General features: G+C 41.7%; 1 protein-coding gene across 2 annotated transcripts in view; it reads left to right on the plus strand.

Annotated features, from left to right (window-relative positions):
- CPNE4 (copine 4) overlaps nucleotides 1–19,856 on the plus strand; it is a 499,943-nt gene that overhangs the window by 473,506 nt on the left and 6,581 nt on the right. For both annotated transcript variants that reach the window (XM_043595404.1, XM_043595405.1), the window contains exons 12-15: nucleotides 7,712–7,766; nucleotides 10,681–10,732; nucleotides 12,074–12,207; nucleotides 18,679–18,915. In XM_043595404.1, the coding sequence (XP_043451339.1) occupies nucleotides 7,712–7,766; nucleotides 10,681–10,732; nucleotides 12,074–12,207; nucleotides 18,679–18,915 (478 nt within the window). The remainder of the gene's footprint in view (nucleotides 1–7,711; nucleotides 7,767–10,680; nucleotides 10,733–12,073; nucleotides 12,208–18,678; nucleotides 18,916–19,856) is intronic.

Raw genomic sequence — 19,856 nt, forward strand, 5'->3', positions numbered from 1 at the left:
ATTTCCTCCTACCGTTTAAGCTCCTAATCACTGTGTTTCACTGACTTCAGAGCTATTGGTAACATTAGTAGAGGGTGTGTGTCTGCCCACGTGCACATGTGTGTGCCCATCCACAGAAGTGTGTGTGTATGTGTGTGTTTGTATGTGTGTATATAGATAACATGATTTTGAGATCAGATTGGTACTACAGTTATTTTTCCTTGATGGTAAATATTGACCTTTCCCACCAAGAGAATTGTGATTTACATAAATTACATTAAACTGAATTTATTTTGCCTTTCCAGTATTTCCAGGTTGAGATGAAGTTGTTCACATGTTCAAGAAGGTTCTTTGAGGTAGAACGAATATAAATATAAATATGGATACATCTCAGTTGAGTCATTAGTGTGTTTGTAAAACAAGGCTAGTTAGTAATAAGAAGCAACAAAGTGAGCCTTTAAATCAGGAAAATAAAGAAAGTGACTCTGTCCTCTAGTTTCAGAGACATTTTATGGGACAGCATGATTTCTGTTCTTCTTAGTGTCATAACCAGTGGTAGGTATATTAAAAACCCCTTGCCCCAGGCACCAGAGGGGATGAGACAATCTAGTGACCAGAATGTGCAGAGAAACCAACAGGAGAGGGATAGGAAAAATCTCATCTGTGTCCTCCTGCTGGTGAATCTCTGCATTCGGCTTGGTTATTTTCAATAACTCAACTGGGTTTGAGGGCAGTTGGGGAATGAATAAACAGATCCAGTACAATCACACAGCCTTAAACACTCAGGCCTTTGCTGACACTTGCCCTCTTATACAGTTAGAACAGAGGGCGATAGCATTTTAAATTACTTTGTTAAAGTGATACTTCTTATACTTAACCGAGGTATCGACTGTGAAGACAACTTGAATTTCAGCTCTGATTTCTCTTGGCCCAAATACAGGGAGTATTCCTAGAGAGGGTATATATCATATGGAGAGTTCTACCAAGGAGAGAAAAAATTGACAAATTGCCTCCCCACTGCCAGAAACTTCTCCAGACATACCCAAGATACCAAAACAGTCATTTTTTCCTAACATGCACATGAATGATTTAGTGCATGATTTAGTATATACATAAGAGGCAAGACAGAAGGGAGAGGATGTATCTTCAGGATTCTTAATAATTTTAAATCATGAAATGTTCATAAAAGAGATAAAGTAGGTAAAGCACTCGATACAATACTATAAATACATGCTGCTTAATAATAAAATTGACTCAGACTCTAGGGAAGAAGGCAGTATAATAACGAATTCCAAAGAGAAAATTGGTGGTTTGACCAGAAACTAAGATGCCAATGCCCAGAGCCTTGGCTAAGGTCCTGCAGCAGATTTACAGGATGATCTGGAACAAACTGCTGAACTTCCTGTTTCCTGGTTACTTCACATGCAGGATGCAGATACAATCCAAGTGACCCATACATCTTTTAGAGCTATTATCCTCTTATAATATAAAAGCCAGGCAAAGCCTGGAGAACATTTAGTATTCACTCAAAAATACAGATTCAACATAAAAGTAAGGCATTATACCTTAGGGGTTACATAAAGAATTACTGTAAATGATTCTTTTTAAAATTTTAAAAGGAAAATAGTGAAGTTATCAGCCCATCTGACCAGGAAAATCAGGTTTCTGCAGTTCAGTGGAACTATACATGTATACGTATATGTATACGTATATATGTACATATATACATATACGTATACATGTACATATATACATATACGTATACATATAAAGAAGGCAGCTCAGCATTAAAAGGGGCAAATGCCTAAGGAAGAAAAGAACTGAAAAGCCCAGGCGCTCTTTTGAGAGACTCCCTGGAAGAATGTGTAATGCAAGCCACTCACTTGAAAACTGACAAGGTTCTGCAGTTTCTCCTTTGCGTGGGTGGATAGACAATAGGCAGAGTCAGGAAATTTCAAGTTGGGGCTTTGGAATTAATTTATTCTCACATCAAAGTCACTGAGGTTGATGTTCAAAAGAAACACTTGAATAAAAACTGACAGAAGGCGTCGTTCCCCCTCCTGCAGAGACGGAGAGGTTTTTAATCCCCATGAGCCTTAGAAATTGCTCCCAGCCTCTGACAGCCAAGGGTTTTCTTTCTGCCTTGTACAGTCATTGCTAAGGGGTCATTACGAGGTGATCAATGAAGTAGAACAGCTTGGGAGACGCATAAAGCCCTTCTCAGGGTGCCTTGAAGGGGAAGCTTCTCCACAAATTTCTGGTCCTAAGGCCAGAAGACAGTCCTGCCAGCTCACTCTGTCTCTATGCCTCTGAAAGAGAGAACACTGCCCATTCCCTTCCCTTTGAGTCGCCAAGCATGCACACATGTATGTGTACACACACACACACAAGCTCATATATTCCCTGTTGGTTGTAGCACTTGTCCAGCTCCTATGAACATCCTGGTCAGGCTGCTCAAGACCAAGTGACATCCATTCTGTGAGCCCAGCAGAGGTATGGATCTCTGACCACCTGGAATGCCCTCCAATAAAAGGCTGGTCTGTCTGCTATCGATAGAGTATAGATACTGAATACGGTGCTTGGAAGCACAGACTGCCATTTTATGGATGCGACCACCCCAGCATAAGGTGGAGGTTTCAGCGACTGAGGCAGGAGTCTTCCTCCATGGTGTGCTAGGAGGCAAAGTTAGAACTGATACCCAATCTGACAGGTACTGGGTTTAGAATCCAAAGACAGGTTCATGTCACAGTTCTATCTTTTCTACTCTACCAACACCAGTCAGTGGTTCTCAGACTTGGCTGCACATTGGAATCATTCGGGCAGTCTTAAAATATGCTGATACCTGGGCCCCGCTCCAGAGGTTTATTAGTCTGGTGTACATCCTGGGGAATCGGGATTTTTAATTCTAGTGGGCGTCCCAAGTTGAGACCCAGCGTTAAATCGGGAGAGAATGGGTCAGATGGAATGGCTAAGGACCAAGCAGCACCTATTGGCTGCCAGGTACCTCACATGGTGTTGTAAGGACAGAGATAAATCAACAAAGCATAATTTCCCCCCAGCTGGTTCACAGTCTCAGGGAGAAAAGGGCATGTAAATAAATCGCAGCCCAGCTTTGTCAGGGCAGCTGACTGTAGACGAGGACTGCATAAAAAGAGAAGGATTGACTTTATCCTTTGTGGGAGAAGAGGTAGTCAAGGAAGGCCTTCAGAGGATGGTAAGTTCTGGGAAATTCAGTTGTTATTAGAACATGGATGGACCTATCTTTATTATTCTGAATCGTTAGACCCAACCAGCCTCCTACAAAGGGCAGAGTCAACAGGAGTGGTAGAAAGAGCATGGGGTCCCAGCGACAAATAGACCCTGGGTTCAGACCCCAGCTCAGCTACCTCTGTTCTGAGGTTTACGTTCCATGTGCCTTGGTGTCATTGATTTCAAGTGGAAGTTTTCTCTAACTTTCCTTGAGGAGCAGTTGTAAGGGTTAGATGTACAGTGGCTAGCTAGCACATGTTCGGCCTGTTATACTCAGTAAACGATGAGGCTATTATCTTTGACACTCTTAATTAGGTTTAAAAATAAACTGAACACAAAAGGAAAAAGGATTATGGTGTCAGATCTGAAGGACATTTTGGACCAATGACCTTTAATTTTTGGTTTTGAGCATGTACCCCTAAAAATGATTTTATAAAAATGTGTAACCTCACACATTTTTACATTTACATTGACATCTAATGTTTTCCATTATGAGTTTAAATAATGGCAAAGAATGGAAATTCTAGTGTATTGTAAATATGAACATTTAAAAATAAAACTCTTACATAACTCTTGTGAATGCATCCAGTAGAATGTAAATGCCGTAGCTATATGATCCATCATCCATTTTAAAAATGCATGAGCAAGCTCTTTAGTTGGAGTTGAGAATTTTAATTATTTCTTTTTTTCATGAACTTGTATTTTCACTCCCCTCCCCCATAGAATTTCATCCTAATGTATCATTAAAATTTGGGTTCAAAATTCTTTTATTGGTCACTGTATCATACGTTTCTATAATAAAAATACAAATATAAATTTTAAAATATCTAGTTTCTAAAATGTTCTATGTTGAAAAGGTTTAAAGTATTTTTTAAAATCTTCTGTTTGAGTTTTTATTACAATCATTATTAGTGCATAATTGACCAAAAGAACAAATGTATTGGAAATTTCGGTTTTTAATTATTGCCCATAAAAAATGAAAACTTTTAATGAAACAAATAGTGAGGGGTTTTCCCTAATTAGTTTGCAATTTGTAGATGAATGCTATCCATTACTAAAATGGAAGAGTCTACCTTCAATCCTATTCCAATTTTTTTTACCAATATAAATACTAAGAAAACCTGCTCTTATAAATAAGTACATGGTAATGAAAAGAGTTTGACTAGCAGTTTTACTCATTTATTTCAACTCTAAGTTATACATGAAAAAAATCACATAATGGTTTATCACCACAATGTATTTTTAATGATCTACCAGCTGATATAAGCACTTTCTACAACTTTTTAAAGCAAAAATTGGCAACTGCCCGACTTGCAAAAGGATTTGTTTCCTCATTCCCTTATTTTCTGCTGCAGAGTTTTTACACTAAGGAACAATGCACCATTGTGGTTAAGATTCATAATGGGTAAGGAGAAGGATAATTGTGAAAGGGAAGGTGTGAATGGAGAGCAGGTCTTTCTATTACACCTGTTCCCAGAAGATCAATTTCAGCAGAGACTACATAGGAGCAGAGGAACTGAATACTGATTTCCTTAAAAAATAAATAAATAAAATCATGCCCTACTATCCCCAGAAGGGCATTGCATTTCCATGTACCCCAGTGTTAAGACCACTGCCTTAGAGAACAGTCTTAATTAAGTGTCTAGGTGTTCTGAAATGCCAGTTTGCCTTGAGTTGGTCTCTGTTTCCTTATGGATGAGGTCATTTGTCTTTATTTTTATTACTCTCTTGCTTTGTCTCAAAGTCTTCCCTAACTGGAGGGTTAAAATGGTGTTTGAAAATAAATCTTCCATCTGGAGATCCTTTAACCATCAGTCATTCCCTAAGAAGTTCAGGACTCCATGCTCATTACCACTGAAGACCATGGGCTCTTTTATTGTATTTTATGCTGTTCTATTCCGGTGGTAAGAAATATTGCCATTAGCAATGTGGTAACATGCTCATGAGTTTTCCAAGTTCACAGATTCCACCAATCATGTTCCTAGTAGTTGCAGAGTGGCCCCTTTACTCAGTGCTGAGTGCCCTTTACTCCAATCTCAAGTTCTTTGTAGTGCTGGCATATGGATGCTTGCTTGTGTGCTCAACCTGCCTTCTCTTGCCTCTTGCATAAGACTCCTCTCTGACTAGTTTTATTTTTAATCAGGAAGAATGGAAGTGTAAATCTATTGTGCTTATGCTTGAAAGTTTTTCTTTGGTATGTTTGTTAGTTAGAGACTTCGTGGTGGCTAACTTCAGAGAATTGATGCCCTCCTGGGTTATTAATTATTCCTCTTGTAAGTGAGGCATTTTCCCTGCCTCCCTGCTCTTAAAACTCAATTACATAACAGTGCATCATGCTCAGCAAACCTCAAATCCCCAGGGTGGCTTGGAAGGTATAAAAAGAATATCCTTAAGGCTGGAACATTGGTTTGGTGATTATAAATGGATGGAATATTAGATCTCACCCTTCCTGAACTCCTCAAAGAAAAAAATAAAAGGTATGGAACCTTCTAGGTTTCTGTTTTGACTTTTCGGAGCTATCTCTGGGTTGGAAGAACCAGGACCCCTTCTCCAACCCAGAAACTTTTCTTCCATACCTACTTACCCTGAAAGGGCCTCTGAAATCTCCCTCATAGATTCCCTCTCACAGCTGCCTGCCCTTGTCTTGGTTAAGGGGGGCGGGGGGTGGTGGGAATTACTGTGGCAAAGTATTTCAGTATTTCCAAGGACCAGAAGTATTTTTTTTCTCAGAGCTGTGGCTGATCCTTTATAAGCTGTTGTGTTTTTATATTTATCAGTATTAATACCTTTTCTGCTACCTGCTAGATGCAGTGCACCACAAAGCCCATATCTACACAACAGTGAGGAAAAGGGAGAGCTGGTGATTTTCTGGAGAATTTGACTAATTTCAAAGAATGCTGGCTTCCTCATATCTCCTACCCAACCTTGCTCAAATTGGCTCATTTTGGTGAAGTTTTATCAAAGCCATCATTGGCTACTAATGACCTCTAAATCTGTCAGTTGGTGGTGGGTGAAGATCTGGCTTTGGTACTTTGACTTCTCTGTCAGCCTTGTGGGAAGGGGGGGTCCCCTCTTATTGATGGAGTCACTCAGGGACAGTGAGCCCTAATGAGTTTCCTTTTCTCCTTGACTAACTCTGCAAAGAACTGAGAAATGTAGGAATTGTTCCAAGAACAAATCTCGGTGGTATATTTAATGGAAAAGTAAAAGGTAGATGGCATGAGAAGAACATTCCTCTGCTGACAGCAATACTCCAGAACCCCACAAAATTTGCCTAAAGAGAGTCTTACCTGTTGTCTGGTCAGGGGATCAGTTAGTTCCAGAAGGAAGTGCCAGAAGGAAATCACATTTAATGCTATATATAATCATTAAAGTATAATGGGACAACAGAAAAGGCACGGGCTTTAGAATCACACGATCCTCACTGGTAAACACCTTAGGCAACTTTCTTAGCTTTTCTGAGACTCGGTTTATTCATCTGTAAATAGGAATAATAAGTAGGTGGAAATTCAAGGGGAGTGTGAGAATTAAAACAAACATGTACATTGCCTAGCATCATACCCGGCAGATTGGATGTGCCAGTTAAGGTTAATTCTTCTCCCCATCATTTCACCTCTAGTACAGTAAAGTACGAGGTAAGGTATAACATATGTGAATGAATAAATTAAAGAGAGAAATTTCAATATGCCTAAGAGAAACCAAGCCATGATTCAATTCATGGGCTATCTTTTCATTAAATATTTATGGAGCACACACTCTGAGGCAAGTATTATGCTGAAGAGAGGGGCAAGGGGCAGTTTGGGACAGAGAGGCAGTGGCAGATGTAAAGATATTAATACCAAAAAACAGCATCCCTTTGCATTCAGAAGACATGAAAAGACATGTAAATAATTTATCCTTGTTTGTATGAAATAAAATAATGGGAGAACTGAGTCCTGTAGATGGAACCAAGCTCTGTCAATTAACCAGCCTTCTAAGCTTCCTGTTGCTTTTAAATATCCCCTTTTGGCTTAGACTTGTACCCTGGCTCTAACCAGCAGCCTGATCTTGAACAAGTCACTTTACCTCCCAAGACATTTCCCCACCTGTAAAATGAGAATAAGGATCTCTCCCTAGAAAGATTTTATAAGATTATATATATGAAAAACCCTAACACAGTCAACCATTGGAGTTACCTAATTCATGATCACTTTTCAAAGACAGAAAAGTAGGCTTGGGGAGGTGAGGAAATCCTGGACCATTATTCCTCAGTATCAAATCTAGCAAAAAGTTATGGGAAGAAATTGCAGACTAATGACTGTAATGAACTTTGGGATTCCTTCTTGATTTTAATTATCCACGCTGCCACTATCCCCTGTTACCACAGATAATCAAGAGCATGAGTCAGCATTTGGCAGAGTAAAATGTCCCAGCAAGGTAACACAGGTTCATGTTTTTCTTCCTCATTGGGTGAACAAATGAAGCAACTTATTTTTTTTTCCAGTGACAAAATGTTCCCGGCCTTTGGGTTCGGTGCCAGGATACCCCCAGAATACACGGTGAGTGAGTACAGATCCTCTGGTGTAAAAAGAATAACTTGGGTTTCCCTCATAGGAATTCACTCTTTTGGCCCTTGATAAAAATATGTAAGTAGAGCCCCAAAACTCAGAAATGGTCTTCAGAACTAGTGAAATTAGCCCCTTGGAGCCTATCTTTCGATGAAACAATCTCCTGGTATTCTGGATGAGTCTTCCCAGAGGGGCACAGGAAGAGTCCCATTGTTGAGCTTCCTGTAGGTATGGTCAGAAACTGAGAAGACGCTCAGGAAGTTGATCTCCACTGTCTCAGAACCTATCTACACAGGTGTCCTCTATAGAAAGATCCTATTGATCACAGTGCCAACTGTGAAAGTCCATGACGAGGACTTCTGCAGAATCCCTTAGGCCAAGTCTCTGAGCACCAGGCTTGTGTGGCAGAGAGATACAGAGAAGTCCTGAAGGAGAAGCACTCTGGCTTAGAGTATTGGGGAGCTGAAAGCTTCCCGTGTAAACACTGGAGTCCTATTTGATACCGATTTCTCATGAACAAAGAAGACAAAGGTTGTGCAGAGAGATTTGCACTGCAGTGGAGCTGAGGCATTGTGCTGTGGTATACCAGATGCCCCCATGGGACGCTCTCCAGAGAGAACTCTGCTCCCACAGGAGGAAGGGCCTTGGAGAGACAGCAAGGTTCCTGCTCCGAACTCATCAATTCCTCTGAGCTGCAAGCCAAGTGGAAGCAATACTGCTCAGTCATCAGTTTCTCTTTTACCGATTGAGTCTCAAGGCAGGAGGAAAATGCTGACGTTTGCTCCCACACCAGAGCTGTCAGACCAAGGGCTTTCCCCTTCTGTGTCCTTTTTGTAAAAAGGGAATCCATCTCCCCGATACTGCTAAAGTGAGCACTGGATGGAGTGGCATGTCTCCCTGACCTGTCCTCTTTCTTGTTTGCCTTATACCCCATACTGTCTTCCCTGCTGGGCATGGCTACAGACTTCTAGAAGCTTTTGTTGGAAATGGAGCACATGGAGAGGAAGAACATAGACTGGGAGTTGCTGACTGGTGGCCTGTAGACATTATTCAGGCCACAAATGTATTATATTTGACACAAATTTTTTTTTAAGAATTAAGCAATTTCAGGGGTGCCTAGGTGACTCAGTCGGTTAAGTGTCCGACTTTGGCTCAGGTCACGATGTCACAGTTCGTGAGTTCGAGCCCCACGTCAGGCTCTGTGCTGACAGCTCAGAGCCTGGAGCCTGTTTCAGATTCTGTGTCTCCCTCTCTCTCTACTTCTTTCCCGCTCATGCTCTCTCTCTGTCTCTCAAAAATAAATAAACGTTAAAAAAAATTTTTTTTTTAAGAATTAAGCAATTTCATGTAAAATATCAGATTTCTGGCTTCTCTGGAGAAACTAAAAGAACTAACAACACTGAGATTAAGAGATTTCACACGCAAGAATTAGCAGAGCTGAAGAGATGCAATCCCCTTCAGATGGGGATGCTGTCTTAACAGGCATCCCTCACATATCCTCATCTGTGCTCTCACAAAGCCATGCAAATGCCCCTTTGCCGTGCCTAATTTCCCCTCTGCTCTAATAGGCACTGGTGGTCTCAATCAGCCGGGTGCCCCCAGAGAGTTTACAAGGGCATCACAATTTACTTCTTTAGGATAAAATCTCAGAGTTTGTCTTGAAACTGAGCCACAAGCGCCTGTGTCTTAGTTTGCACTTTCCTGGGAATAGATCTTGAGACAAGGATTTGGATGCAAGTTGTTTATTTGAGAGGTGGAGGAAAGCTCAACAGAGGGTGGGAAAATGGGGAGAAGTCAACGTAGGGTATGCTAACAAGCCAGTTACCACTGGGGTAGCCAGAGCTGAATTCTTCTGGGGCCTCCAGGAAGACAACGTAGAGTGCACACAGACCCCAAGAGATAAAGGGAGCTGGGGTATTGATATACCATATCCTGTCATCCAGTGAGTGATTAAGGGCTACTCGCCAGGGACATTCATTCCCCAAAACTTTCAGCTAGGCAGGCAAAGCAGGCTCTGGAGGCCTGAGAAAGACTTAAGGTAAGTAAAGCAGGTAAGATGGTTAGAAGTCAGCTGACTTCCTGGAAGTTCTCAGGGCAAAGAAATGTGGGCTAGCATGAACACTAAGAAAAGAGGGGTCTTTTCACACAGTGACCTATTTTCTAGCACCTAATAGAGTCAATGCTTGGAAATAGCCTTTGAAATGCAAGTCTCTATATAATTCCAAATGATATAATAAAAATGTCCAGATGCCAAAACATCCCTCTTGTTTTATCAGGTTTTAGAAACAAAAAAAGTAAACAATATTTTATTCGACCTTATGGTCCTACCTGGTCTTGCCAGGTAGAAGAATTTGTGCTGGAAGCTTAAAAAGTATATTACTTTATTACTTTTCCAGGAATAGAGTCCATTTTACCTGTATATATCTGAAAATCCTCTGGCCCTATATTTCTGCATATAATGTTAGAATGATTCGTAAATGTCAACAGCTTAGCTGGAGCCTTTATAACCATCACCATGTTGAGCAGACAGCTTGGGTTATTGAGGGTCCAAATAGAGTTCAGCCAAATCTAAGCCTCCAGCCTATGGCCAGTTCTATCTGGAAGCTATTTGGAGTTACATTTTTCTGAAATCTTTTCTTCAATTCCTTTTATATGCCTTATTCTCCCCTCCTGCCAGCATTTATCTGATTCTAGAAAATCTTCCTGTCACCTCAACTCCACGGGGAGCTTAGAATTCACCCTCCATCTCAGATTGATTGTGTAAAGGCTTAAAATGGTTCCTGCTGCTTAACACATAATGAATGTAATGGGCATTTGTTTGCAAACTCTAAGCCCCAGTGCCTCCTTACTGGATTAAAGTTGTAATTCTCCTTTCTTCCTTTTTTAAATTTTAATTGGTGTCTAGGTCTCTCACGACTTCGCAATCAACTTTAATGAAGACAACCCAGAATGTGCAGGTAAATCACACATAAAAGAAAGCCAAGGCCTCACATCCCTTCCGTGTGTACCTTTCCTATTTTTGTCTCTCTGCTCTGATACAGTGTGTCAGTTATCCACAGTCATCTGTCCACAGCAGACAGCTAGGCTTTCTCTATCCAAATAAACTTACTACTCCAAAGGCAACAGAGAGCCATAATAACAGAGCAGAAAAATAGCCATAAAAGACAGAATGCAGGGGTGCTTGGGTGGCTCAGTTGGTTAAGCATCTGACTTTGGCTCAGGTCATGATCTCATGGTCCATGAGTTCAAGCCCTGCATCAGGTTCTGCACTAACAGTGCAGAGCCTACATCGGATTCTGTGTCTCCCTCTCTTTCTGCCCCTCCCCCACTCATTCTCATTCTCTCTCTCTCTCTCTCTCTCTCAAATAAACATTTTAAAAAAATTTTAAAAGACAGAATGCAGAAGAGGTCTTAAGCTTACAGCAAGAATATTGATAGTAATTTCTGGATTTCTCTGCCAAAGAAACATGGGGGAGAAATTTATCCAATGGGCAGTGATACGCTACCCCTCTTTCTGCTTTCCAAGTTTTTCATTAGGGATTTATTTTTCACAACTTCCTCCTGTATAAAGGAATAAAGAGAGGGGGAAACACGGAAATCATTTGACACTTTCAGCATGTTGGCAAAGGATATGGCCTCAGTGACTTCAAACAAGAAGCTTTATGGTTTTGTGCCAGAAAGAGCCTTCTCAAAGGATTTGGTCAGTGTTCCATTATTTCCAGCTAGAAATCCCTCAACATATTCCATTAAATAATGATGATGACACGATGTACACAAGACTCCTACGGGTGGCCGAGGGTGATATAGACTAGAGTCAGCAGGTGGTGTGAAATCTAGAGAAACATTAAAGCTGACTTGCCTAGTGGCTGAGAGCACAGCCTTTAGAGAGAGCCAGGCAAGACCCAGGCTTGAATCCTGAGACTGACTCACTTGCTTTGTGACCTGAGGCAGATCATTTAGCCTCCCCGAGCCTCAGTTTCATCACCTATAAAAGGGGTATAACATCTATTTCATTGTGCTGTGAAGACCTAATGAAATCTTTTGTGTAAAGTGGGATATTAGGGAAATGTTTGTGGAAAAGGATGCTTTTGACTTGAGCCTTTAAAGAGAATGATTTCATCAGGAGTGTGGGCAACACCACCAGTGATGTGGTGTTTTCCTTTTTACCTTAAGGACATAAATGTGACATTGAAAAGGACTATTGGGGCAATTTAATGTTTTATTTCTGCGTGTGTTTGATTGCACATAGATTTAAGGAGATACTGAAGTGCTATTGATCTTTACCAATTTCACCTTAGGAATTCAAGGAGTTGTGGAAGCCTATCAGAGCTGCCTTCCCAAGCTCCAACTCTACGGTCCCACCAACATCGCCCCCATCATTCAGAAGGTCGCCAAGTCAGCATCAGAAGAGACTAACACCAAGGAGGCATCGGTAAGGAGAGGGCTGGTCCTCCTGCTAAACGATGTTCACTCACCCGGATATTGGCCATAGCACCCATCCCACTCTGACAATAAATCCAGACATTTCTACTTGTATGAGTTTGGACAAGTGCCTTCACCCTCCCCCACCTTCAGTCTCCTCATCTGAAAAATGAACATAATCATACCCAACTCTGCTGGGTTATTGTGAGGCTCAGAGATGACACATCTCAAATGTCTGCAACATTATCTGAACCCAGGAGACACTCCACAACGGAAGCTATTATAGTCCACGGCAGGTCATACTCATCTTATATTCCTGGAGCAAAAAAATCGTCCAAAAATAAGCTTGCTTTCCAATGGACCCATACTACAGATGAAAGCAAAGCAAAACAGAAGTAAAACAATGGATGATTCTGTCCCCTGGTGGTCAGTTGCAGCAACACAAAACATCATGGCAAAGATTTATTTTACATTCTGTTCATGGTTTTCTTTCTTTTTTTTTTTTATTTACATCCAAATTAGTTAGCATATAGTGAAACAATGATTTCAGGAGTAGATTCCTTAGTGCCCCTTACCCATTTAGCCCATCCCCCCTCCCACAACCCCTCTAGTAACCCTCAGTTTGTTCTCCATATTTATGAGTCTCTTCTGTTTTGTCCCCCTCCCTGTTTTTATATTATTTTTGTTTCCCTTCCCTTATGTTCATCTGTTTTGTCTCTTAAAGTCATCATATGAGTGAAGTCATATGATTTTTGTCTTTCTCTGACTGACTCATTTCACTTAGCATTATACTGTCCAGTTCTATCCACGTAGTTGCAAATGGCAAGATTTCATTCTTTTTGATTGCTGAGTAATACTCCATTGTGTGTGTGTGTGTGTGTGTGTGTGTGTGTGTGTGTGTATACCACATTTTCTTTATCCATTCATCCATCGATGGACATTTGGGCTCTTTCCATACTTTTGCTATTGTTGATAGTACTGCTATAAACATGGGGGTGCATGTGTCCCTTCGAAACATCACACCTGTATCCCTTGGATAAATGCCAAGTAGTGCAATTGCTGGGTCGTAGGATAGTTCTATTTTTAGTTTTTTGGGGAAACTCCATACTGTTTTCCAGAGTGGCTGCACCAGCTTGCATTCCCATGTTCATGGTTCTCTTAAGAGAAATGTAAACCAAGCCTATAAGGCTGAGAAGAGTTTGGTTTTTTCTCCCCTAAAATCTTAGAGTTGAATATAACCATAATAACTTTTCTATATATCATTTTTAATGATACCGATATCTTTCCTTTCTAGCTTTCTTAATTTAGTAGAATATTGCCAATGTCTGAAATTTTCTCTAGTTTTATCCTGGGTCCAAGATACTGCATGTCCGTGAAGAAGATTATATGCTACTCCCTCATCTCCTGACATGAACTCACCCAACCTACGTGCCCAGGTTCTCAGCCTTCCTCATATTAGAATAGATGGAGGGCCATGCTGGTACCTGATGTCAACTTCTTGTCTTGTGTCCTGGAGCACATCCCCTCTCAGTTATCCAAGGACATTGGTCCAGCAGTTATGTTCCCCTTCTCTCCTTATCATCTATTTCCCCTTCCTACTGAAGACTTATTTCCATTAGCAAATAAAACAGGCTATAATCTCTGTTTGAATTACAATCTCTCCCTTGACTCCACTTTACCCTTTAGCTACTGTCCCTTACTTTACTCTCCTTTAAAGCAAAAGCAGAATCTACCTCACTATCTCGATCCACCTATACCAGCCAGACTTTCCTCCGCAACATTCTTCTGAAAATTGTACTTCTCAGAGTCAATGGCACCTCCATCTTGCCAAACCCACAGAGGCCATGGAGAAAATCTGAATCCTCACAGATACAAGATTTACAAATAAGGGTTCGACAGGATCAGTATTTCATTTTCTTTTTTTTAACTTTTTTTTCAATCACAGAACTTGAAACTCAAATTCTTCAAATTATACCTTGCTCAGAAGTCCAACATATAAAATGGATTTTAAGAAAATAGACCATTCTTGCTAAATCTGGGCTAAGGAATGAGGTTCAAACTTGTCTGTTCGCCTTTACTTCCTTTATCCCCAAGAGCAGACAAGATATCCCCAGAGCTCCCTACAGCCCAGTTTAAAAACTGAATGATCCCAGGCCCTCTAGCAAACCAGGACCCACAAGAATAAAAAGAGAATAGGGCTGAGGGGCGCCTGGGTGGCGCAGTCGGTTAAGCGTCCGACTTCAGCCAGGTCACGATCTCACGGTCCGTGAGTTCGAGCCCCGCGTCAGGCTCTGGGCTGATGGCTCAGAGCCTGGAGCCTGTTTCCGATTCTGTGTCTCCCTCTCTCTCTGCCCCTCCCCCGTTCATGCTCTGTCTCTCTCTGTCCCAAAAATAAATAAACGTTGAGAATAGGGCTGACATGGGTCTGGATTCGGGCCTGATTAAAGCCAGTGTGAGTTTTTGGCCATGACTCACTCCCCCAAGGACAGGCGTGTCTGCTTTGAAAGGACATGTCAGGAATCAGTGAAGGAAGTATCTAATCCACACAACCTCAGATAATTTACCCTGTAGGCCAGAAACACTGGTGTTTTTCCCCAGAGATTTTCCCTGTTCTCTGAACAGCGTATGGTCCATGGCCCCTTGTTATCACTGATAGCTGAAGGTCCTAACCTTGAGCCTCTTGGGCAAGTTGTACAGGGCATCTATGGCTGTCAGATTTTCTTCTTGGTTTTGTGGAACCCTTGTAGGAATAAAAAAAAAATCCCCGCCTATCTAAAGACCCCAGTTCATTCAAAGACTGTAATGTTTCATCTGTGAGCATTTTCCTAGCCTGACTTGGGAAGTAACTGCTACTGCTTTCTTTATTGGAAATTTCCATCAGGATTTCGATCCGGCAATGTGCAGCCTATTACTTTTAGCTAGATTGAACCTGGAAGGATCAGATTCTAAAATCCTGACAATCTTCTCAGAGCAGGGGTTCTAGACCTGTTTTGTTCCAGGAGCACCATTAACAGCTGGTGAAGCCCGTGGACCGCTTCTCAGAAATGCTTTTAAATGCACAAATTAAAATATATATTATAAATAAACCAAATGTATTGAAATGCATTCAGCAAAACATTTTTAAATGTAGCTAAGAAGCATGATAAATATAGTAATAAAATGCTTCTTTTATTAACATTAAATTATAAGAACTAGTAACTAGTCTAATAATTCTGTAATTTCTAAGTAGTATTGATATAAATGATATAGTAAGATATTTGCAGTCACTGTAATTTAACAGGAAAATATTCTGTGATTTCTATTGGTGATGAAGTTGCAAGTACAGTTAAAACTAATTTTATTTGGGGGCGCCTGGGTGGCGCAGTCGGTTAAGTGTCCGACCTCAGCCAGGTCACGATCTCGCGGTCCGGGAGTTTGAGACCCGCGTCAGGCTCTGGGCTGACGGCTCGGAGCCTGGAACCTGTTTCCGATTCTGTGTCTCCCTCTCTCCTTGCCCCTCCCCCCGTTCATGCTCTGTCTCTCTCTGTCCCAAAAATAAATTAAAAAAAAAAAAACAAAACTAATTTTATTTGTTAATTATATTAATAATTGAAATAATGATAAATTTCAGTTAGAGGCTAGTGAAAATAAAAATGTAATTTTCCCCAAGTTCGCAGACTATCTGAAATCTTTCAACAGTCCACAGGCCCAGGTTAAGAATCCCTACTCTAGGGGCTCCTGGTTGGCTCAGTTGGTAGAGCATGCACCTCTTGGCCTTGGGGTTTTGAGTTCAAGTCCCAGTTTGGTGTAGAGCTTACTTAAAGATTAAAATCTTTAAAAAAATAAAATAAAATCCCTGCTCTAGATGAAAAGTCAACAAACTACATTCTGCAGTGTGTTTTTCAATGGCTTACAAGCTAAGAAGGGCTTTTACATTTTTAAATGGTTGAAAAAATCAAAAGAAGAATGATAATTTCATGGCACATGGAAATTATATGACATTTAAAACTTCAGACTCCATCAGTAAAATGTTATCGGGGCACCTGGGTGGCTCCGTCAGTTAAGCGTCCAACTTCAGCTCAGGTCATGATCTCATGGTTCGTGAGTTCGAGCCCTTCGTCGGGCTCTGTGCTGATAGCTCGGCACCTGGAGCCTGCTTCGGATTCTGTGTCTCCCTATCTTCCCTCCTCCGCTCTTGCTCTCTCTCTCTCTCTCTCTGTCTCTCAAAAATAAATAAACATTAAAACAATTTTTAAAAAAGAATACAACCATGCCCATTCATATTAAGTATTGAAATTGCTGTTCTCATATTACACTAGCAAGGTTAGGTTGTTGGATAGAGATTACTAAATAATTGGTTATTGTCCCTTTACAGAAAATATTTTCCCAACCCTGTCTCTAGACCATTTCAACTCTAAAGTTTCTTGATGTGGTAGTGTGACTCTCAGGTGTTTTTGTTTCTGGAGGCATCGAGCAGGTAGGGATGATCCATCCCTTGGGGCTACAAAGATCAAATCGGTGGCAGTTGGGAAAGTGGAGAAAGGAAGACTAGGTCTCATCTGTTTATGAGTCAGAAGCAATATCCATCCAGGTGTGGCATCTGCCTGGCCTTCCAAGGCATACCCTGGAAAGGGTGATTTATGATTCTGGTGTATTCTATACCTCTTCCCCATATCTCCCACCACCAAGTTGCCTCCTTCTGCCCGTTCTCTGCACCTTCCTAGCTGTACTATGCGGTCATCCTACTGAAATCTTCCTCCAAACTCCCAGGCTACCTTTTTTTGTAACTGTATAAGACTCAAAGAGCATGGCTATGAATGAAAATCTACAACTGAAATGAACTTGCATATTGGTTGGTTAGCTAGAACTAGGGATGGGTAGTTAATGGACATGGAACAGAAATAGTCTTTACGTTAAACTATATGAAAAGCATGTAGAACATGTGGCTGTCTTCATCATAGTGTGAATTTCTATTCTCTCCAGTTGCACTTTTGACAAGTTATGTCATCTAAAATGTTTTTTTCAGACTTACAAAGAGAAGTGGGAACCTTTAACGCTAACAGCCTGTGTGCAAACTTTTAAGTAGGATTCTCAAAACCAAATGTTTTCAGAATGTGGCTACTCTATCCAGCCTTTCTTCTTTGAAATATGGCAACTTGAAATGGCTTCATAATCCCACATTTATTCCCTGTAGATGTTGGGCTCATTGCAAAAATTATAGATTGGCATGAGTGGCAGGCCAGGGCCCTACTTCTCTCTCATCTCACAGTAGAGGCTATCATGATGCCACTCACAGCAGTGATGACCTCTGAGAGTCTTCCTTCTCCAGACCCCATAGCACGTCCTGAGCCCTCCCTGTGCTGATGCGTACAGAGCCTCTTCGGCAGTCTCCATCTCAGATGAGCCACCTGCCAGCCTATGCAGGTGGAAAGGGGCCAGCCAGTCTACAGGCAGGAAGCCACAGGAGCTGAGCACCCACAGGCACACTCGAAGTAGACCATGGTGCATGGCCTCTGGGGAAAGAGACTGCAGCCCTCACCCTCCGCCAGCAAGGCCCTAGACGAGTGCTGTCCACTGGAAATGTAATGGGAGTCATATATGCAATTTTAATTTCTCTAGTGGCCACATTTTTAAAAGTTAAAGGAATCTAGGGAATTCATTTTATCGAAACCCAATATAACCAAATATTCTCATCTTAATATATGTTCCGTATAAAAAATTAATGAAATATTTTACATTCTTTGTATTCAGTCTTCAAAATCCATGTGTATTTACTTACATCATCTTAATTTGGATGCTAAATCATCACCACAAATACTTGATCTTTGTTTAGATTTTATATGTTAATCGTTGAGAAGCTAGATTCACATACCTGAGTGGTTCCAGATGTCCTTCAGAGGTTTCCAATAACTGAATCGAGTCTTCATTTTGAAAGTTAAATTTAAATTCATTTAAATGAAATAAAATTAAAATTCCAGTTCCCCTGTTACTCTAGTCACACTTCAAGGGCTCGGTAGTCACATGGAGCTAGTCGCTATCGTATGGGGCAATGCATTCACAGGCTCTGAAAAATCCCACAGCTGAAGAGGATGGGATAAATGGTCTCGTCCCATTCCTCACTTCTCAGATGAAGAGACTTAGACCCAGAAGAGGGAAGGAGTTTTCCCAGGAACTCCGAGAGTGAGTCTTTGAAGCCAGGCCCTCTTGACTCCCCTCTGCTGCTCTGTCCACTACCCTGTGCTTTGTAACTGCCACTAAGGTGATTATTAGAATTAACCCACAATTCGTATGCCTGCATTTAAGTTCCATTCATCATAACCTTAAGTCGTTAGGGCTGTAACACTCAATAAAAGACTCCATAAAAAGACAGACTCCATAAAAGTCTGTCAGTACTGTCGCGGTGGTCAGTATGCACAGAAGCCTCCTGGGTACATAACGGGTATTGTCCTTGTCTCCCCCACCTCTCCATCCCCGTGGTCACCTGGCCTCCAATCAATTGCAGCAATACTTCATCCTGCTGATCCTCACCGACGGCGTCATCACAGACATGGCCGACACCCGGGAGGCCATCGTCCACGCCTCCCACCTCCCCATGTCGGTCATCATCGTCGGGGTGGGCAACGCTGACTTCAGCGACATGCAGATGCTGGATGGTGACGACGGCATTCTGAGGTCACCCAAGGGAGAGCCTGTCCTTCGAGATATCGTCCAGTTCGTGCCCTTCAGGAACTTCAAACACGTACGCATATCTCTGGGGCTTCCCGTGGGAGAGCAGAACCAAAGCAAGCCCACTCCCACATTTTACCATCAGTGTCTGGGGTGAAGCAATGCTAGCTGTCCCTGCGGGGCCGGGCCGTCTCACATGCAGGATACATAGAGCTTGGCTCTTTGGAGAAAGACGTGTGACTTAAGTAAGAGATGAGGAGTCGTGCTAACTGTGGTGGCCAGCGTTTCACTGGCACTTGCCCCCGTCCGTATAATTTCGGCTCTCTAGTGAACACAGGGCTGCATGCACCTTTGGGCAGGCTGTTCCCTTCCCGAGGGTGCCAGGCTGAAGTAGCAAAGAGAAGCTGAAATTCAGCCTGGGTTCTCCTTGTCAAGCCACGGACCCTCGGAGACGCCTGTGTTTGCCTTGGAAAAGTATAGTTTTGAAATGATAGAGACCTAAATCCTCTATAAACATACAGTAAACAGCATGAAAGATTTATTTAACTCTTTAATGAGGGAACCAGAAAGATAACAAAGCTATTCAAAGGAGGGTATAAAATAGTTGATTATGGTCACGGGGGGGCAGGCAATACTGGCATAGGTTTGCTAGGCGGATTCAAAACTGCTTAATAACCAAAAGGGTTAAAAAATAATAATTATCATCTTTAGATTACTTTCTTGACTGGGCAGAAATCTTGTCAGTTTTCTGCAAGTTAACATCTAGCTTTACAGCCTTGGGCTCCCATCAGTAACAAACAGTAAGTCAAGCAGGGTCACAGTCCCCAGATGACCCCAAAGCAGGCCCACTAGACAATGCTCTGACACGGACTTAAGAAATTGCTCTGTAACAGGTTTTTGGCATTTCCTAATTTGGGATGATTTTTAACTCAAGAAAAGACACCTTTAAAATGTACACAAAACCCTGCACGTGTAGGGCTGCTTTTGCCCAGAGTGACACCTTCTCTGAGTCAC

Source organism: Prionailurus bengalensis, chromosome C2 (genome assembly GCF_016509475.1).
Source record: "Prionailurus bengalensis isolate Pbe53 chromosome C2, Fcat_Pben_1.1_paternal_pri, whole genome shotgun sequence".
Classification (NCBI taxonomy): Eukaryota; Metazoa; Chordata; class Mammalia; order Carnivora; family Felidae; genus Prionailurus; species Prionailurus bengalensis.